Source organism: Gymnoscopelus braueri (assembly GCF_963280865.1).
Source record: "Gymnoscopelus braueri genome assembly, chromosome: 12".
NCBI lineage: Eukaryota > Metazoa > Chordata > Actinopteri > Myctophiformes > Myctophidae > Gymnoscopelus > Gymnoscopelus braueri.
In genome coordinates, this window is record NC_137614.1 from 38357950 (window position 1) to 38380449 (window position 22500).

General features: G+C 43.8%; 2 protein-coding genes across 2 annotated transcripts in view; both read left to right on the forward strand.

Moving 5' to 3' along the window:
- Nucleotides 1-22500, forward strand: part of LOC308096864 (solute carrier family 41 member 3-like) — a 511014-nt gene that overhangs the window by 472642 nt on the left and 15872 nt on the right. The gene's annotated exons all lie outside the window — the stretch shown is intronic.
- LOC308096548 (plexin-A1-like) overlaps nt 1-22500 on the forward strand; it is a gene marked incomplete at its 5' end in the record, with an annotated part of 336263 nt that overhangs the window by 104546 nt on the left and 209217 nt on the right. Inside the window, one exon of the mRNA XM_080443965.1 lies at nt 7421-7552. Within this exon, the coding sequence (XP_080300091.1) occupies nt 7421-7552 (132 nt within the window). The remainder of the gene's footprint in view (nt 1-7420; nt 7553-22500) is intronic.

The following is a 22500-nucleotide window of genomic DNA, read 5'->3' on the forward strand; positions in this document are numbered from 1 at the left end:
AAGGCAAAAGCATTTACACGTTAAGGGGGATATTCTAATGACCTAGTTTGCAGGGATTGGTTGCTAGCAGTCAAGGTTTTACAGCTGAAATCCAAGCTAATGTGTTTACAGAAGAAGACTGGTCAGAAATCTGTTAATCAGGTTATGCTTATGGTGATTATGTTACACAGACCAGGCAGGACAATGAGACAGGAATGAGGTTAAAAGGGTATTTTATCAACAAATAGGAGGGGTGTGCACTGCAGGCAAGGGGATGCTCGGGCTGGTAGCTGGGAACTCGGAGCGGAGACTGAGGCAGGAGCAAGCAGATTTGGGGACAGGCTTGCAGGTTCGAAGTTGGGGCAGGGTAGCTTTGACCCCTCGGCATGCGTTGGCTACTCCCCTTCAGACACGTGTCCTACTGGGTGGATACGCAGGGAAGGATCAAAGCCAGGAGGCAACAGTCCAACGCAGGCAAACAAATCCAAAAGGAGCAGGCAAGAACCCCAAATCCAATGACCAGGCAAACAGGCCAAACAGGCAGGTCAGGCAGAAACAGGTAACAGGTTCAGGTCATGGTTTGGAAGCTACTGCAAGTACATGGCAACTTTGATAATCTGAGAATGGTCCAGTTAGGGTACAGTCACACATACTGTCAAGTCCCTTCTTAGTTTTAAGTCAGAGGCGCCAGCATCACTTCCATTCTATGGTAGCAAGGGGGTGGAGCTTCCGATTGTGGCATTTCGACGTGACACTTTCATCTGGTGTAATAGCACGAGTCTCGGAACGTAGAGATGTGACTGGAGAGGAGAGAAAGAAGCATACTGTGACACATTAGCACCTTAATGTGTATGGTGCTAATCACAGTTTGTGTGAGCAATGCATTTCCATAATTGCCATAAATGTTAATGATAGGAACCATTGTTATTGAATGTTCAGTAACGGAGGTTGTAAACAGAAAATACTTTTTCAGGTCAGGATACCAATTGTATCCAATCAGGACAGAGAACTCATACAGGATACAGGATAAACAAGGGATATTGGAAGTGACTGGAAGCTGATTATGATTTTTGTGTAGTTCTTCTCCTTATTGGCCAAAATTAGCATCCCAACCTATAATTTTATTTTCTGTTTGATAAAGAGCTGGAGAGACTAGGAGACCCCTAACTGAATAAACACTCTATTGCAATGATTACTATCAAATATAGAGCTTTAAGTTTTTAACAAAACCTTTTTTGTGACAAATACTGTACATACTGTATGACTTATATTAAGGTTATGTTGCAGTCGTTCATATGAATGCATGACGATCACTCATTCATAGCGGCAGGGCTTGCCTTGTGCTTAGAAAGGGCCAACCTCAAAGATATGATTCCGACAACAGGCAATTTATGTTCCACTGAAGTGTCCATTATTGAGACATTAAACCCGTACCTGCTGTGTGTATCCCTCTGGTAAAGTGCTTAATGCTCAAAATACGAGTGGGAAATGCAATGATTGCTTACATATCATATCAGCCCTGCCAGATGCACTTAATAATTCTCCATTTTTTGTGACAGTGAAAGCTTAGCAAGCTTCCTCACCGTGAGAGAGCTCTGGCAATGACGGATTGGATCTCACATTTCACCTGAGAACGTACATTTCTGGGTTTAATTTGCTGTGGGGGGGAGGATCCGCGCCTCCGCTTTTGATATCCGCCCTCTGCTCATTCATTTTTATGGCCGGTGTAGATAATTTTTATACCTGGTGCTGGTCAGACTGCATTAAATACAGGACTGTCTGATATCTGGTATGTATGTTTGATCCTATCACAATTTAATTTAACCCATTAAGACCTGAAGCCGATTCTACAAATGTCTTCTAATTCCCAACAGTATTTAAAAAAAAACGTATGTTTCTATATCAGTGGCGCTCAAACTTTTTCATGATATGTGTTTGGTTGCGGACCCCCATCTTGTTCCAGGGACCCCCAAAAGCAAAGATTTGAGTTAAAATTTTGAGTTAAAACAATATATATTCAAAGATTTGCACACATTTTCACGATTTTTCAAAAATAGCAGATCTTGTAGATCTGCTATTTTTGAATAGCCAAAGTGTAAAATAATGCTTTTTAGCTCAAATCAAAAAGTGACACACAGACACGTTCCAGGTCTTAATGGGTTAATGTTAACCACATTAACCGTAGCGTCCCTATTTTAGACAAAATGTATCAACATTTGTCTTCCTTTTTTTTTTATTCCAAAATAGCTCAAATTAAAGATCTACAAGCCCACGATGTGACACGTTGTGAGCTTGTAGATATTATGGCTATCTTCGTACGAATTGCACAGAAGCCGGAGGAAGGAGGAGGAGGGGCATCTTTGAACAAAGTTTACAGATGCCCAGAGCGCTCCTGCACTTCCTTGGCTGTGCGTCTGTGGATTTAACCCGTTGAAGCCGGGAACGCATGTCTGCCATTTTTAGATTTCTTTGGCTATTCAAAAATAGCAGATATACAAGCTATGAGCTTGTAGATCTGCTATTTTTGACAAAATCGTGAAGATTTGAAAATCTTTGAATATATATTTTTTAAAGCGAACATTTGTAAAAAAAAATATGTTGTTCCAGGGACTCCCCAGAAACAAAGATTTGAGTTACAAACGTTCGCTTTAAATAATTTTTTTTTCACGATTTTTCAAAAAAAATTTAGATCTACAAGCTCATGTGCCGCACTATGAGCTTGTATATCTGCCATTTTTGAATAGCCAAAGAAAGAAAAAAAATGACAGAGATGTGTTCCCGGATTCAATGGGTTAAACCCCCCCCCCCCCTAATACACCCCACAGTGTGTGTATTGGGGACTTTGGTGACGGAAGCAAAGGGCTGTTGAAAGTAGAGCATCTACCTGCGGGCCATAGCGAGCGGCGGCGGCGGTAGATTCAGTTGGTCACAGCTAGCGCAGTGTGGTGTCTGGGGGGACGTCACGCTGTGGCGTCTGACCTGAATCCCCAACCCATCCCACTGCCCTCTGCCCCCCAGCTGTAGGGCAGGTCAGCTCCCTCTCTGTGCGTCCCACGCTCTCTCTCTGATACACACAAGTCCTCCAAAGTCCTCACTAAAGACACACCGGCTCTCAGGGCATGTATTTCAGTTTTGGTAGAGAGGGAGGGGGATGGATAAAGTGACTTTCTCCCCTCCCTCTCTCTCTCTCTCTCTCTCTCTCTCTCTCTCTCTCTCTCTCTCTCTCTCTCTCTCTCTCTCTCTCTCTCTGTGCATGTGTGCGCTCTTGGCCATATGCTTGACTTTGTCCTTTTGTCGAGAAAGTGGTGAGAGAGAGAGAAAGTATATGGCCTGCTGAAAAATGTATCGATGCATCATTTTGGAGTCAAAAATATAACAGGACAAAGAGGTCACACATGCCTCACTCTGTGTGTGTGTGTGTGTGTGTGTGTGTGTGTGTGTGTGTGTGTGTGTGTGTGTGTGTGTGTGTGTGTGTGTGTGTGTGTGTGTGTGTGTGTGTGTGTGTGTGTGTGTGTGTGTGTGTGTGTGTGTGTGTGTGTGTGTGTGTGTGTGTCCTCCAGTAGGCTGTATTTCAAGAACATATGAACCTTGAACAGCGAGGTTCATGGCACAACAGGAGAATGTGCCTTCAAAATACACACACGTGCACAGCACACACACATCTGCAAACTAGTGTGTTGAACACATTTTTACTGCAGTTACTGTAAAAGGGCTATGCAACGCTAGGCTGGTTTTCTACTGTAGCTTGTTTTCCAGTTCAGGTTAAAAAACGTACAACAGATTAAAAACATGGGGCTGCATAATGCTGACCTTATAGTACACTGTGATTAAGTGCATTGACAATACTGTCTATGTCAGTCTATGCATGCACATTGGGACACCCATGGCGTACCAAATCTAACACACCCATTATCTAACTAACACACCCAATATTAATTTCATTATTGTGTTGCTACTAACCTGCCATGTTTTTAATCTGCTGTAGTTTGTAACCTGAACTGGAAAACAAACTACAAAAAAACAGCCAAGGGTTTTATGCCCCTTTAATGCTGTTGAAATAGGATTCAAACCATCAGTGCAGTGTCGGTCACCCCGGCCCAATTGTACAGGTGATCAAGCGTAATGTGGTCATTAGTGTCACTTTGCTGGGCAGGGCACTAAGCTTGTGATGCCTCTGTGTTTAGATGATGTAAGTCAAACAGGATTATGCAAATGCCTCTGTTTGTTTAAACTTGGCCGGACTGCCAGATGAGAGTGCATTTGCCAAAAAGGACAGTGCAGTGCGTGCCAGAGAGCGAGGTAAGGCTTTTTGAAAGTCAGTGCACTGACTGTACCTCTCTGGGATTGACATCTCATCTGGCGCTAACTCAAGTGACCCCATCACATCCCGTCAAGTCAACACCCCCCCCCCCCAGTACCCCAAGGAGGTTGGGAATTCCGATGATTAATCTGTCTGTCTGTCTGTCTGTCAGCAAAATAACTTGAAAACGGTTGGGCGGATTTTCATGAAACTGAGTGGGAATGATCAGCATGCAGGCTAAGAGATTAGGAACACTTTTTAATTGTATTGACAGCACTGACTGTACCTCTCTGGGATTGACATCTCATCTGGCGCTAACTCAAGTGACCCCATCACGTCCCATCAAGTCAACCCCCCCCCCCCCCCCCCAGTACCCCAAAGAGGTTGGGAATTCCGATGATTAATCTCTCTGTCTGTCTGTCTGTCTGTCAGCAAAATAACTTGAAAACGGTTGGGTGGATTTTTATGAAACTGAGTGGGAATGATCAGCATGCAGGCTAAGAGATTAGGAACACTTTTAATTGTATTGACAGCATGGCTCCTATATAGTTCACCTTCTTGAAGAGAGAGAGAGAGAGATTGTCTGTCTGTCTGTCTGTCTGTCTGTCTGTCTGTCTGTCTGTCTGTCTGTCTGTCTGTCTGTCTGTCTGTCTGTCTGTCTGTCTGTCTGTCTGTCTGTCCGTCCATCTGTGCCACATTATGGATTTTTTTTTTGGAATAAGCAGGGCGTTAATTTACGAAAAAAAAACACACAAAGTCAGAAGGTTTCCGCCAGACAGTGACGATATGCAAGTCGAGAGCTGCTCTTTTACGAATCCAGCAACACCTGCTGCTGACACAGACTTTATTTTAAAGAGCACTCTGCACTGAGAAAATGATGCCGTCTTCAGTGGTAACTGTCAAATAAAAAGAGATGGACGCAAGGGCAGCTTCCCCTCTGCTGTGTAGACAGACAGGGTTTTACTGTAAAGACTCCCGCCAGGTGTTAAATGAGAGAGAGAGAGACAGAGAGACAGAGAGACAGAGATGGGGCAGAGGGACTTTTCATTTTTCAAATTCACTTTTTCAAATTTATTATAAAATACTGAATGCAAAACACGGGAACATAGAGCATAAACAAAGGCTATTGTTACGAATGCACTCACGAGCATACACACACACACACACACACACACACACACACACACACACACACACACACATACATACACACACACACACACACACACACACACACACACACACACACACACACACACACACACACACACACACACACACACACACACACACACACACACACACACACACACACACACACACACGCACACACATTGAATGACCTTCATCGAATGACCTTCAATCAAGCCACACTTGCACATTAATTCACACAAATACCGGAGAGTAAAATAAGATTGGGGTGTGATTGATTATTATTTATGTATTGAATACAATCAAATCAACTTCAAGGACACACACACACACACACACACACACACACACACACACACACACACACGTCACACACCCACACACACACACACACACACACACACACACACACACACACACACACACACATTGTTTAAAGGTGAAAAGAAGGCCACTTTAACAGTCAATGTAAATATTCAGTTGGGAATGACTTCAACCATACTGTCCATCTCAAATGAGGTGAGACAGGTATGTAGTGTCGACAGACAGGTGAGAATTCTCAGCCTGGTCGACTTATTCCAATTTGAAGAAGTCCTTATTTAAACTTCAGTAGAAGTTGTTTTTGTATGAAAGTTGTATGAATACATGTTTCCACTTCTTGAGCTCAAGATAATCCAGCTCTGAAAAAGCCTTTGACAGGCAGCAGAGACGGCTAGGGCTATGTTTAACTTGAGCGACAGGATGATTACGGCTAGGTAAGATGTAAAAATGTCCACACCTCCAGCTGTGAATGCCATGTATGCATCCATAACCATCGCCACTGACTGCCGGGTGCTGTAAGTCGTTTCAGTTGAGACATTGTAATACATGCATGGTTGAGAGTGGGGCACTGTGAGTGGTTTCCTCCGGTGAGTAACGCAGTGTGTGGCCAATTGAAGTTTAGAAAAGAAAAAAATCAACAGCTGGCTTCAAAGCTATTTCTACCTTCAAAGAAATGCAGTGGAGTCAGAAGTAGAATATTAATCTTTAAAGTATAGTGGAGTAAAAGTCGCAAGTTTCCAAAAAACAGAAATAAAAGGAAAGTATGCATACTCAAAAAGTAAATCGCCTTGTTCCTGTCCACCAAAAGTAGTACTGTCTGAAGCTCAAACGCACAATATCTCCCCAGGCCAAGCGACGATTCTGCATTGTTGGAGTAAAACATGATATAGGACTATCAGAGCAGGTACAGTGGTGAATGGATTGCCGTTCGCTATTCATGCCAGCTGGTTTGTCTTTTTTTCTTCTTTTTCTCACCAGTCATTTCCTGTTTGTTGCCGTGGTCATGACCCAGAAAGAACAAGGTTATAGGTACATGTGGCCAAAATGGGTTTTCTCAGGAGGGTGGCTGGCATCTCCCTTAAGAATAGAAGCGTAGTCACCTAGCAGAGACTAGGAGCAGAGCTGTTGCTCCTTTACTTGGAAAGGAGCCAGTTGAGGTGATTTGGGCATCTAGTACAGATGCATCCTGGGCGTCTCCCTAGGGAGGTCTTTGGTGCACGTTCCGCTGGGAGGAGGCCATGAGGCAGACCAAGACCAGTTGGGGGGGGGGGGGGGGGGGTGGTTATATCTCCACACTGGTCTTGGAACACCTCAGGATCCCTAATCCCCAAGTAGCTAATGTGGTCTGGGATTCTCTGCTGGAACTGTTACCTATGTATTTATTTTTGTGTTTTATGGTTGTTTGTGTAGTCTGTTGGGTGCTGTGTGTCTCATAGTGGACCACAATGGAAACAAGTTTGGCTTTTTTGTGTCTAATCCACATTTTCCACACTTTTGAATGGTGGCACTGTTGTATTTTAATTGCTCGCCAATAATGTATTCTATCTATCTAACGACTCCAGATAAGCGGAGGAAGATGGATGGATGGAGTAAAGACTCATCTGTCATTGCCTGTACTGTCGCGATACACACACTCAATCATCTGTCTTCTTTATTCCCCTCCCCCAGATCCTGGTGAACTCCATTACCCAGCCTGCCTTGCTGTATGAGAACGTGGAGGTTAGCGATGGGAACTCCATTCTGAGGGACATGCTGTTCAGCCCCGACCACCAGTACCTGTACATGCTGACTGACACACTGGTAAAGCACGCACGCAGACATACACACACACACACACACACACACACACACACACACACACACACACACACACACACACACCAAATGGACCCTTAACTCTGAGAGAGTACAAATGGAACCAAATGGACCCTTACGGGTCCATTTGGTTCCATTTGTACCCTCTCAGAGAGAGGAGTGTATGGGGGTCCCAGAGATGAAAGGGAAAACGAGTATCAAATGGGTTCTGGGGGTTTCTGACGTAAACTGGGGGTCTTTGAAATTCAAAAGGTTCAGAATCGCCGCTCTCTGCCGAACCTCTTCGGTGAAAATTGCCAAACTGTAAGCTCACAACCTGTCATGTCGAGAAGGTAACTACACAATTGAAACCTCTACCAACGTGTCAGTGTGCTTTAACCCATTCAAACCATCTGTGTCATTTTAGATTCTAGCTATTTTAATCTTTGGCTATTCAAAAATAGCAGATCTACAAGCTCATAGTGCGGCACCGAGTGCTTGTTGATCTGAAATTCTTAGAAAAATCCTGAACATTTTTGCAAATCTTTGAATATATATATATTTTACATGTGTAACTCAAAACTTTACTTCTGGTGGAACAAAACATTTTGAGATGGGGGTCGGCGGCCAAATACATATAATTTTGGTGGTCCTTGACATGAAAAAGTTTGAGAACCACTGATATTATAGCATTAATAGCAACATACGTTTTTCAGAAACTTAAGGATGAAGGATTTTAAGGATTCAGAAGACATTTGTATATGCGTTCCCGGGTTGAACGGCTTAACGTCACGTAACGCGTTGTCTTCAGTGAACTGCGTATCTCAGAAACCCTTCACTCATTCTCTCTTCTCCTCCTCCTCCCTCCTACCACTCTCTTATCTCATCACGGCTAATGACCGCCGCGATGAGATAACCTTCAGCGAGCACTCGCCTCCCCCCACGCCTCCCCCCCCCCCCCCCGTACGTACGTATACGCACGTTAGAGCGACGGCACCGCTGCCATTCAACCGCCGTGTAATTTACCGCCGATTAGACCCGGCCGACCTCCGTGTGTCTGAATGAGCGTGGAGAGAGAGAGGAAGCGCAGTGTAATTGATACAAATGGAACGACATCGATCAACGACCGGGCCGTCCTGGAAGAGATGTCACTTATACTGTAGCATACGCACACGTTCACGCACACACACACACACACACATTCACATTTGCGCATACACATTTACACGCTCACAAGCACACACACACACACACGTTTATGTACCTGCCATTTTTACATTTTTTGTGCCATTTTGTAACCCAAACACAGTGGTTTTCAACCCTTTTCATATCAAGGTCCATTATTTATTCGGCATTTGAGCCACAAAGTCACCATTTGATGAGATTTAGCCTCTCAGACCCAAACATATTTTGTTGTCGTTTGATAAGATTTTGTCCACAATTCCATGCTGTATTGATGTGGTACAGTACCAATAGGAGAGTCTACAGGCAAACGTTGATCAAAATAACAATTATTTAATTAAGTAATGCAGATGTTTAACACTAATTTAACTCTTGAGAGCGTACTCTCCATCATTTAGCTTGGGACCACCTGGAACCCCCTCAAGGACCACTGGTTGAGAACCACTGCCCTAACCATAAAGCCTGCAGTATTAGTGCTAAGTTGTGTGCCGGTGAATAGCAGGTGTACGAGCTGTGAGCTTGTAGACATGCTATAAAGCTTGTTGTCACTGTCACCTTTTTACCTTGGAGGAGGGGGCGGGGTGAATACCACAAAAACCCACAGTATTGTTTTGGCTTTCAATACATAAATACATCCATCACATCTTTACATTACACAGGTATATTCCACATGGCACACAAGTTACCATAGACTGGCTGGTGCGCTCTCCCTACCCCTACCCCTACCCCCACCCCAACCTCCCACACCCTGCTCGGCTTTCACATTTCATCTGAGTTTATCATCTCAGAACGTCTTCTTCCTGAAGGAGCAGTTTGTGGATTTCAACCACAGATCCTCATCACACACACGCACACACACACACACACACACACACACACACACACACACACACACACACACACACACACACACACACACGCACACACATACACACACACGGTGTGTCTCTCACACCTTCTTTTGGATTATGAAATCCAACCCCTTTCACTTTCTCTACATTTAAGAGCATCACATCTACACGGTAAAGTCCTGAGTGCTAATGGTTCTCAAACATTTTCATGACCCATAAAAACGGATCCTGCGTTTGGGAAAATAATACGTTTTGGGAAACACTGACTGCTCCAGATTTATGGAGGTGACTTGTTGTAAAACCTCCATTATTTCATACTTTGTGCTATTCAAGCAGAGATATACAAGCTCATACTTGTAGATCTGCTATTTATTTATTTTTAATCGTGAAAACTCAAATATTTGCTTCTGGGGATTCTACAGATGTCTTCTAAATCCTAATTTAATTTAATTTTTTTTAACTTTTGTTGCTATTATATCAGTGGTTACAGCGTGATGTTTGAGATCAAACCATGGTGTGTGTGTGTGTGTGTGTGTGTGTGTGTGTGTGTGTGTGTGTGTGTGTGTGTGTGTGTGTGTGTGTGTGTGTGTGTGTGTGTGTGTGTGTGTGTGTGTGTGTGTGTGTGTGTGTGTGTGTGTGTGTGTGTGTGTGTGTGTGTGTGTGTGTGTGTGTGTGCGTGCAGCCACTACTGTTTCTGTGAAATAGGAATCTTGTCACGGATGTCTCCCGGGCGTCATCTGCTCCCACGCATCGTCAGTCAGGGGCCGTCACTAACCACCACTGCAAACGCATCCGTCTGTTGTAAATAAAAGACAAATAGGATTTAGCATGAGCACAAAAAAATAAACACACACAGTCGTTTCTTTGCATCTTTATGAATGAAAACCCTCCCGTGTGGCGCAGCAGAGCTTTTATTTCACTGCCAGGACTCTAAATGAAAAAAGATAAAGCTCCCTCCAAGGGACGGAGACTTGCGGACTGAATCATGTATAATGAAGCATCTGCTTTTCATCTTGAAATAAAGTAGTTAGATTTCCACTTTTATGTCCACCTCTCATTTGAATATTTCCAAGGCCAAGGTCGACCCCTACCTCCTGTTCTTAAAATCCTAAACTCCTGCAGGATTTTCCCCCGCGGCAGAATTGGAAGTTACAACATGATGGGGTTTCAGTGGTGTCTGCATAATACCTATTAAAACCACAAATCTGAAACGTATTTAATTCAGTGGTTCTCAAACTTTTTCATGTCAAGGACCCCCAAAATGTTATGCATTTGGGCTTTGGGATATCTCAAATATGTTGTGCCAGGGACATCCAGAAGCAAAAATTTGAGTTAAAAATGATTTGCACACATTTTCACGATTTCTTTCAAAAATATTAGATCGACAAGTTTGAAGTGATGCGCTATGAGCTTGTATATCTGCTTTTTTTGAGTAGCCAAAGTATACAATATGGTTAAAGTGGTTAAAACAAATTTAGCTGGGGACCCCCTGGCACCCCCCCCACACTTTGAGAACCAATGATTTAAATTAATAAAATGTAGAGTATGTTAATGAAATGTACCTAGTGCATCTGCAGTGGCTGCTCTTCCATTAGACCGGTGGAGACCCATTAGACAAGTAGTACTGCCTGTGTAGGTCGTAAGCGCGCAAGAAGTGGTAGAAGTTTGGGAGACCCGGGATCGTAGGAAATGGAACATACGGAATGCAGTTTGAATTTAAATCTGAATTCTACACTTTCAGAGGTAAATGAACCGTCAGGATTTTGAGTGTGTGGTTGAGAAGCAGATGGCACATATAGGCAGTGTGATTACAGGGTATATGAGCTGTGCTGAAGTCTTAATGTAGAGCTCATTCCCATTTGTCTGTGTGTCTTTGATTAGCGCTGACCCTCTCTGCTGCCGCTACACTCTGAATCCCACATCTCCTCACACTTTTACAGTTAACGATACAATTACTCTGTTGAGATTTCTCAACTAATTGGATGTCTCTCTCTCTCCCTCTCTCTCCCTCTCTCTCTCTCTCTCCCTCCCTCTCTCTCTCTCTCTCTCTCGGTCTGTCTTTCTCTGTTTGACATGTCCAATTACCTAGATATTATGTAGGCAGGTAGGCATTAATATAGAATAAAGCAATAAGCCCCAAGAGGCCATGCTTTTACAGCGGGTTTTAGAACAGCTAAGGGGAGTTGTTAGGCCTAAAACTCCTTTAGCTGTTCACTCCAGCACGGCCTTGTGCAGCTTACTGCTTTTGTTGGATGGTTACCAAATATGGCAACGTGAAAATATAAATGTATCCCAATTGAAATGTATTTTTTACCCCCAGCAAATTGCACCACAACAATAATATCTACGACAAAGTAGTACACAACCGTCTGAACTAACAAGGACATCGCTTTGCAAATGTATGGAATGTACTGAAAGCTGAATAGTGTAACCACACTGTGAAATGAATACATATTTGGCAAATGTATGGCCTTTGGCTCACCTAAAATATTCTAAGAAACGCTTGTAATAGGCTCTATGCACAATTACAGCCATATTATCACTTCCTTCACAGGTGTTACCAATGATACTAATGAAGGCTCTGTTCCATCTCATGTAGCACAGTGGTTCTCAAACCTTTTAATTTCTAGGACCCCCATAACTCTGAGAGTGTACAAATTTGTACACTCTCAGAGTTACACACCCGCAAGGGGCCATTTGGAACCCCCTCAAGTGTTTTCAGTGAGCCAACATACACAATGTCAGCACAGACTCTGTTTGACCAGAATGGAACAGAGCTTTAATTAGTATCATTGGTAACACCTGTGAAGGAAGTAAGAAGAGGCACACTTTCTTTCCAATATGGCTGCTGTGCATAGAGCCTATGGGGGAAACAAGTTCCCTGTCGTTGTTTTATTAAAAAAAGATTCAAACCCTTTTTTCCTCCCCAATTTAGTCGCTATGCCAATTATGTCCTCCTCACATACATTTCTGTGTGTTGTCACTGCTGTTGCATATCCTACTGGCTCACCTGCCAGTGAGGAGCCTCCACCGGGAGGACGTAGTCGTAGCCTCCGTCCTACTCCTCCCGAGTCCCGGCCAACACTCCCCGCTGACAGGTGCCGCCCCCAGCCCCATATAGGAGTACATGCAGTAACAATTGTCACCCTCCCCGCCCGGCTTCCCTTCCCCACCGAACACGGGCCAATTGTGTTCGCATGGACACTCGACAAAGCCGGATGCACCACGGTGGATTTGAACTAAGTTCCCTGTTCTTTTTAACACAAGCCTTTTTACATTTCCTTTCATAGTTTTCTCTTTCTTCACTGCTACACACAGATGCACGCTCGATAAGAACAACGAGCGTGTTGAGCAACACTCGAGTGCAATTGCCGACAGTTTAACTGACACGCTTGGTCATTTTGTCGCTTTTGTCGCTGCTTTTGTGAGAGCTGCAGCCTCACGCTCGAGTCAAAATCTTTTGAAACCATTAAAAGAACCATTTCTCTTGGGAGGACCAGGACATTATTTTGTCCTGACAATAAATTGTGCTCACTATTTCACAAAATTCTACTATTATACTGGTGGGGACATTTGGCCCTCACAAGTACAGACAAACACACGCGCACACACACACACACACACACACACACACACACACACACACACACACACACACACACACACACACACACACACACACACACTACACTGCATAAAGCCAGGCATCCTGGGAACAAACCGTAAAGATGTCCATTTCAGCGTGAACAGAGAGCATTCCATTAGCGAGGGTTAGATTTATATCTGAGACTCTTTTCCTCCCAATCTCTGTTTTACACTTTATCTCTCTCTCTCTCTCCCTTCTCACTCTCCTATTCTCTTTCCCATTCTGTCTGTCTGTCTGTCTGCCCCCTTCTCTCTCTCTCTCTCTCTCTCTCTCTCTCTCTCTCTCTCTCTCTCTCCCTTTTCCTCCCTCCCTCCCTCTATCTCTCTCTCTGCCCTCTGCATTTGCTCTTCGGTAAAACGGAGTAAAAACAGGATATATTGTGGTTTTTATATAAAAAGAAAATGCAATAACAGCAGCAAACCTTGTTTCAGCAGCTCTCTAATAGAGCTGATCTAATAGATGACATCACCACTGACACACACACACACACACACACACACACACACACACACACACACACACACACACACACACACACACACACACACACACACACACACACACACACACACACACACACATCCTCCACTGTCGTCGGTGGAAGATGAAGACATTGTGTAAGTAGGAGACGTCAGGCTGCTTATTGACAGGAAGTTAATGACTTAATTAAGTCAATCACACAGTAATACAGACTTGCATCACACACCACTGTAGGAAATGATGAGCACTTATGTCCTGTTCATCACAGCTTTCTGCTAGACACTAGTCATTATATGAGCTAAATATTTGTAGCCTGGAATACAGACGCTCCGTTCAACTGACTTTTTTTCTTTTCTTTTTTCACTTCAGTCTGGCCGTCTTCCATTTGAGCCTGATTTCTTAACGTCACCTGTTACGCATGGGCACATCATTGCTGATTGGATAGTGCTCAACGAATCACAGAAGGAAGGGAGGTGACTTGACTTTTACATTGGAAGGCTCTGGCCCCGCCCACAGGCCATTACATTGGAAGGCTCTGGCCCCGCCCACAGGCCATTACATTGGAAGGCTCTGGCCCCGCCCACAGGCCATTACATTGGAAGGCTCTGGCCCCGCCCACAGGCCATTACATTGGAAGGCTCTGGCCCCGCCCACAGGCCATTACTTTGGAAGGCTCTGGCCCCGCCCACAGGCCATTACATTGGAAGGCTGTGGCCCCGCCCACAGACCGTTGCAAATGTTTAGACACTTATTCCTAATATTTAGAACCCTGGCATCCGTTCTGGAGTGAACTTTTGGCAAAAACAGCTAGTGTACGAGCTCACAACACGGAAAAACAAGAAGGGGGCTCGCAACTCACTTTAAAAGCTCCAAATTTATTCACTGCACAGCAGCAATAAACAACGTTTCGACCTTGCAGTATTTTTCAAGTATGAAAAGGACCGAGCTCACAACACGACACGTTATAACTTTTTGTATTTTCTGTGAATATAATTAGTGTAGATTTAGTGTGTAAAATAGGAGGGGCCCTAATATAGAGCCCTGCATGGGAGACACCCGTCAACTATATGGTCTAGGTGGAGTAACGGTGCATTGTGTGATACTGTTTGATATTCACAAGGCCTGAGTACAGTGGATGTGAATATCTGCTCTACAAAGCTTTTATTGACGTGTAACACAACATAATAAACCGTCCATAAATGTGCCTGTCTCCCCTCCTTTCTAAAACATCTGGTCTGACTCTAAGACTTAGACTATAGCAGGTCCACAAGCTCACAACGGGCCACATCGCGACATGTTGTGAGCTTGTAGATCGGCTATATTCGGCACGCGATACCGTCACACAACAAAGTAATCAGGCTTTATTATTATCCAACAGCAATATGTCAGGGTAGGAACTATGTTTGTCTTATGGCCATTGCTTATTAGTTGGTGCCACAACATGACACAATGGGCCTTTGATATCAATATTACTTATTGTATGTTATTATTGTAATATAACATGGATATTTGTATACTCATTCACTTTTCACATTTACTATATAGGCTGTATATCTTTGCTTTTTAATGTTTTTTTGGCAGACCTACATAGACTTGAACCTTGCTTACTGACTGAGTCACTGAGTGATGAAGTGACATCAATGGTCGGCCGGTTGGCCTAACAATGAATGAACTAGCCTAGTCCACTGGTTCCCCCAACGTGGGGTCTGGGGACCACCAGGGGTCCAAATGGACGCTTACAGGTCTGTAATTCTGAGAGTGTACAAATGCAACCACATGTTGTACACCGTACACTCTCAGAGTTAAATTAACTCTTCGAATTTTACAGTATAGGAAAAAAAATGGCAGAGTTACAGACCTGTAAAGGTCCATTTGGACCCCTGGTGGGCCCCCGGACCAGGTGTTGAGAAACAGCGGTCTGACCAACCTGTTCTTCCGACCTTGGTTCCAGTCAACCTGGATGATCTATTAGACCAGCACGACCAAACCTCTACGGAGATAGCACCAAAACCTGAATCACTTGACTGATGAAGTTCCTCTAGTCAAGTGTCCCGTGTCCTTCCTGTATCTGTGGTTTCAAATTCAAAGTGTTTCATACACGGTCCAGCTATAGACAAATCCACATAGCGCTGCCTGTAGCTGCGGTGTCGCGGTGCGGAGCGGCAACCGCTTGGCACCGCGGTTATGATTGCCGCTCTGTGGATTCGTCTATATACTAGGTTTCGACCCGGTCTTGTTTTTTTAGTCAAGGATACTGTTTCTACGCGGTAGCAGATCAGCAGATGATAGGCTCTGACTGACTTAACATCAAATCAATCATACATACTCTATCTCAGCTACATGATGTGGTCAGTCTCACCGCTGTAATGTAGCATCACCCAACATACTGTATATCGCCGCTGTCGGGTGGAAAGCTTGTACGTCCAAAACGTTAAATGGGAAAAAAAGAACCTGTGTTCCATTGGACCCATTGTAGTTACTATTTAGTCAGAAGAGGATCTCTGATAATGACATGAAAGAAAAGGCCCCGCTCACTGTCTGGAACTTACAATAAAATGTTGCTCTTTATTCGACGTTTCGGTCGTTAGACCTTCATCAGGACAGACAATGACAATTGTCTGTCCTGATGAAGGTATCAAGGCATCAAAAGTAAAGGCATCAAAAGTAGCAGATGTACAAGCTTGGATCGCGGCGTGAAGCGATGCGTTTCTACAAATAAATAGCAGATCGAAAGAGCTTGTTAATCGAAAGAGCTTGCAGATCGGCTATTTTCTATAAGGTAGAGGGAAAGGTAGAGGGAAAAAAGGGAAGACCAAGTACAGAGTGCAAGCTCAAGTTTACAAAGTATTCAATTCAATCTTTATTTCAGACTCAGGGTCCATACAGAAAAACAGGATGACAATTACACAGTAAAAGCAATAAAATAATAAAATAATAAAAAAGAAAAAGAAAACACATAAAAACAGTCCAACTACAGCTGTTCAAAGTCAGTAGAGGCTGTTACGCCAATGTCTCCATATCGTGGAAGAGAACCGAGTAGAACTCTTGACAGGGTTAATTAAAATCTTAATAACATGATTGTCAGACTTTTCAAGACGACATATGAATTTGTACATTAAATTTCTTAACAGGGCTTGACAGGTAGGTACCCCCAGGTTTACAAACAGCTGGCTGGCACTGTGCCATCTTGGTACTCTCACCAGCAACCGTAGAGCATCATTATATTGTATTGAAGGTTTAAGTGGTTAAATGTCTGAAAACACATTTAACATGAATACAATATGTAGTGGTGGTGGTGGGGGGGGTCCCCTGCTTCATCTCTCTCTCATCTAGGGGGTCCTTGGCCTGAAAAACGTTGAAGACCCCTAATCTATTGAGTTATATAGGAAGAGCAGTTCAGGGCGGCACTTTGAAAAACTGGTGACACGAGTTTAGCCGTTGGTTCGTTGGGCCGGTGAATTTGCCGTGACTGTAGGGTTTTTTGGACAAAGCCAGGCAGTCAGCGGGGCTAACAGTCAGGTGGCGTACTGTACTGTGTATATACCCCTGTGTATTGATTTAGCACAGCGCTAAGCTGTAAGAGCAGAGAAACCCTAGCCCTGGCACCGCATCACACGGCTCGTATTCAACACACTCAGCGACTTACCGTAGCTAGAGGTCACAGACACGCGACCGCACTGAGCTCTCTCAGTGTGTGTGTGTATGTGTGTGTGTGTGTGTGTGTGTGTGTGTGTGTGTGTGTGTGTGTGTGTGCGTGCGTGCGTGTGCGTGTGTGTGCGCGTGCGTGCACGTGAAATATACTGTAGTAGAATTTGAGAAATAGACATTGTGAGGAGAATAAGTTCCTGGTCCTCACAAGAGAAATGTATGCTTTTTTATGATTAGAGTTAGGCTTATAATTAGGAAATGGGGGGTTAGGTATTTAGAAGTTAGATTTAGGGGTTAGGGTTGTATGTATTCTGATTTATACACATAAATCAGATGGTAGATAATGAGCTTTGTTTTCGGTGTCGTGAACAAAAAATAGCAGAGCTCGAGGTTGTAGATCTGCTATTTTTTCTACGCGACACCAGTGCACCACTAAGTATAACTGAGGTGTTAGGGTTCAAATTGCCGTCCTAACATTTTGATGGCTTCACAAATATAGTAATAAAAACGTACGTGCGTGCATGCATTTTTGTTGTTTTGCATGAGAGTTTTTGAAGCCCCCCCCCCCTTTTTGAAGTGCTTTTGGCTAAACGATGCAATAAAATGTTTTTTTCTTTTTTAACACATTAACCGCCAAGAACGTAGTCCTACGGTCCGTTAAATCCAACTGTTAAGCGCCGAGACCGTAGCCCTACGGGCTGCGGTCTTTTCGCGCATGCACGGTCCGGGTGCACTTTCGGAATTTTTTTGATCCACTTCCGTTTCCGGTTTGATGACCGGAAATATAATTATTTGGGATCCGGTTTTGACGATCACGCCCGCTCCCATTCTACAGACGAAACTGAAACTCAATTCTCTTCCTGTAGTTTTTTCTCCTCGCATTTCACTGTTTAACGTAATCCGCTCTAACTACAACATGGATACCCCGTTTGACACGCGATCTTCACTGGGAGATACAGGGAGATCTCGCGGATGTAAACAGACCGTGTAGAGCTCAATCTTAAGGATTTTAACAAGATCTATGGCGACATGAAAAAAACAAAAAAACAACAAAAACACCTTGGCACTGGTGAGTACATTATGAGATTAACCTCTGGCGGTCGATGTGTTAAAGAAGGAGAACATGCACATCCCAAAGCCAAGTCTGATGGGTGCTGGATCCAAAAATACCTAGTGACATAGAAACATAAAAGACTGCACATCAAATAGCTCCCTTTTAAAAGGATTTTTAATGTGCAAATCTGGTACCGTTTGGAGCCACACAGTCTGAGGAATAACCTCTGTCTAGTAATGTTGCCACTTCTGCACAAAAAAAAAATAGTTTTAATGAGAGCTATTTGGTGTACACATTCTTCTGTTTCTATGGCTTCATTACAATGACAATTCGAGCATTTAGCAGACGCTCTCATCCAGAGCGACTTAACAAGTGTGAGATCAGAGTAAATGGCATGAACCGTGGTCACCAAAGACGGGGTAAATAGTCACATAAGTAAAGTGCAGAGAAAACAATGTAGTGCCTCAAAGAAAATAGGACAAGTGCACACGCACGCGCTTACGTACACACACACTCTCACACTCTTTCTCTCTCTCTCTCTCTCTTTCTCTCTCTCTCTGTCAGGGATGAGAGATAAGGGATGAACTGATGGGGAAGTGATTTGTGAGAGTGGGACGTAGGACTGACAGCCCTGACTGACAGATAGACAGTCTTAATACAGCTGAGAGGAACAGTGGGACATGTTTGAAGTCAGGAAATTAAGTTGATTTATGCAAGTGAGCGATTGAATCTGCAGCCGTGTGTGTGTGTGTGTGTGTGTGTGTGTGTGTGTGTGTGTGTGTGTATGTGTGTGTCAGAGAAAGAGAGAAGGAGGGAGGGAGGGAGAGAGATGGAGAGAAAGAGGAACGGGTGAGTGAGAGAGAGGGAGAGCGCGATGTGTGTGTGTGTGTGTGTGTGTGTGTGTGTGTGTGTGTGTGTGTGTGTGTGGGGTGCACGCCAAAGCACGCATGCAAGGGTGTGCGTTGCGCTGTGTGAACGTGTACAGAGTGAAAGCATACAGTGGTGTCACATCTTTTTTAACAGTAATCCAACATAATAAAGACACTCCAGCGTGACCTTTAGGGTGGAATTACACTGGCGGTACAGTAAGATACACGACATGTGATCCATATCGCCTCCATGTGGGACTTGTTTTGACTTTGATGTCAAGTTACATTTAACACACACTGTGGCCAAGTGACTGGCCTGCAGGCTGCAGTGCACTGCACACCTCTTTGTGCATAGACTGTATTATACAGTAAAGTTCAGTGCAGAGAGAGAGAGAGAGAGAGAGAGAGAGAGAGAGAGAGAGAGAGAGAGAGAGAGAGAGAGAGAGAGAGAGAGAGAGAGAGAGAGAGAGAGAGAGAGAGAGAGAGAGAGAGAGAGAGAGAGAGAGAGAGAGAGAGAGAGAGAGAGAGAGAGAGAGAGAGAGAGATTTTGATTGATTGAATATTTTATTAGTAAAACACTTTAACGGCACCGTAAAACTCTTGCACTAAAATTATAACACAAAAAAGTCCTTGGGGTGGAGAGAGAGAGAGAGATGGGGTGAGAGAGAGACAGAGGGGTAAGAGAGAGAAATGAGGGGAGAGCGAGAGTTTTGATTGAGTGAATATTTTATTAGTAAAAATAATTTACACCATCGTAAAACTCTTGCGCTAAAAAACACAAAACAGTCATGGTGGAAGAGAGAGAAAGAGAGGGGGAGAGATGTGAAGATAAAGAGTGAAAAAGAAGACGGTTAAACACACACACCACTGCCATACGGCGATCGGCCCGCCATCAAAGGACGTCCTTTCATTAGCTCGCTAATCTCCCCTTTCAACCGGCAGCTAATAGCCACATCCCCAACAACAGCCTGCACACAATGGGAACGCTCTGCTAGTTTCATATCCAGCGGCGCTGAGCCTGACAGTGATTGAAATCAATAGGCATGTGACACCGTATATCACCAGGGAAGCTGTCATGCTCGTCAGCGTGTTCTCCTTTGTGCCGTCTTCTTGCCTCCGAACGCAGCGGGACAATGGACGCACGGAGTTGTCGGCTGTGTGATATTACTGTCCGGTATTGTGGCTAGCAGCTTGATATCACTGTGGCTGTATCTGTACTGTACTCTATTGCACTGTGCTACTGTAACGATTTGTCTACTGCAGTGTTTCTCTCACATGGGGGTACATGTACCCCTAGGTGTATGCAAAGGTACTACAGGGGTCACATGAGAGAAAGTGGAAAATGGAAGGGGGAAAAAAAGTATTTTACTGTTATGTAATTAAAACACTGACAAACGTGGTTGCCAACCTGATGATATTTGAAGCGGAAAACAAGACTATTACAACAGTTATTTACCGTTATGCTAGTCGGGTAAAGGGGGTACTTGGATTCAGGGGGTACTGAAAACAAAACGACAACAAAAAGTTTGGGAACCACTGACTTAGAACACGCAATGTACATTGTAGTGCACATTTGAGTGGTCAGGAAGTGTGTAAAAAGTGCGACGTCAATGCAGTCCCTTTAACAAAGAGAGAGAGAGAGAAAGAGGAGAGAAAAGTCATGCCTCTGGATGGAGGTTAGTAAACCATGATACCATGCTGAAAATGGTCGATGTACAGGACAAGCTCAAAACAATTCGCAATGCAACATGTTGTCAGCTTGTGCTTTGACTATTTTGCTGTCCATTTGATATACTACACTACCGCTTAACATACTAACATACTACCGCTACACGGCCTTCAAACCTAGTTCTCTCTTGCGCTGATAAGAGCAATGGTCACTGAAGTATGGTCATTTGAAGTGTTAAACACTGCTATGACACTGCTGCTGACCAATGGTCCACTGTCGTACCTGTGCGACCTTGTGTTCGGGAGGTGGGCGGGGTTTTGGCATTTACAGCCCGTCCCGTAAGACCACCTAATTGTTAATCCTTTAGCATACTGGGAACTGTAGTTATGGGTGTTTGAACCCCAGCCAATAGGAACACAGAGGGGGCGGAGCATTATCAAATTACAGCCCGGCCCTATTGGCCGTGTAAGAGCACCTACCAAGTTTGGGTTCTGTAGCATGCTGGGAACTGGAGTTGTGGCTGTTTATGTAAAAATGATGTAAAAATAATTGCGATTATCTCAAATAATTGCGATTAGACGATTATACAATAATTGTGACAGGCCTAAATGGGATAGATACATTAAACAGATCATGCCTCTGGGAGTAACGCCTGATTTACACTTATTCGTATGACCGTGTCCCATGGCGGAAATAGCAGACGTCGCGACGTGTTCATCTGCTATTTTCAGCACGGGACACCGCCGTATTACAGAGCATAGCTTAGGCACGAGAGAAAAGTGAAACGGGTCATGCCTCTGGAAAGAGGTTAGTCAGTTAAATTGGGACTGTGACATTAAGGTCGGGTGAAAGGCTGAACAAAAATACTCTAATGTGCTACTTTGTCTAGTGAGTGTTTCATCATTCTATACTTTCAATTCTGCTAGGCAGATATTTTGCCATGTGAGCGGCTGAGCGCGTAGGCTACGCTATAAGCACGAGTGTGCTGCTGTGCGCAGTGATGGAAGAAGTACTCACATTTTTTACTTAAGTAAAAGTATCAATACCCTATCGTAGAGATCTGTTAGTCTGTTACAAGTACACGTTTGGTATTCAAAATGTACTTGAGTAAAAGTACAAAAGTATTAGCATCAAAATGTACCTTAAGTGCCAAAGTAAAAGTACTCATTTTGCAGAAGGTCCCGTTTCGATGGATCTGCTATTTTCAAATTGCCAAAGTATATATTTATATATATATATATATATATATATAAATATATATAGGTCTGAAGTGGTTTTGTAATAATAATCAAAGTGCATTATTTGCCTTTGAGATGTAGTGGAGTAGAAGTAAAATTATTGAAAATTGGAAGTACTCCAGTAAAGTAAAAAAATACCTCAAAATTTGAGTTTAAGTGCAGCACTTGAGTAAATGTACTTAGTTACTTTCCACCACTGGCTGTGCGTGCACCTGTGTCCGTTCCATGTGTGTGTGTGTGTGTGTGTGTGTGTGTAGTGTATTGGTGTTGCAGTGAGTCATCCATCACAGCAGAGCTACAGCGACAGCGGCTAACGT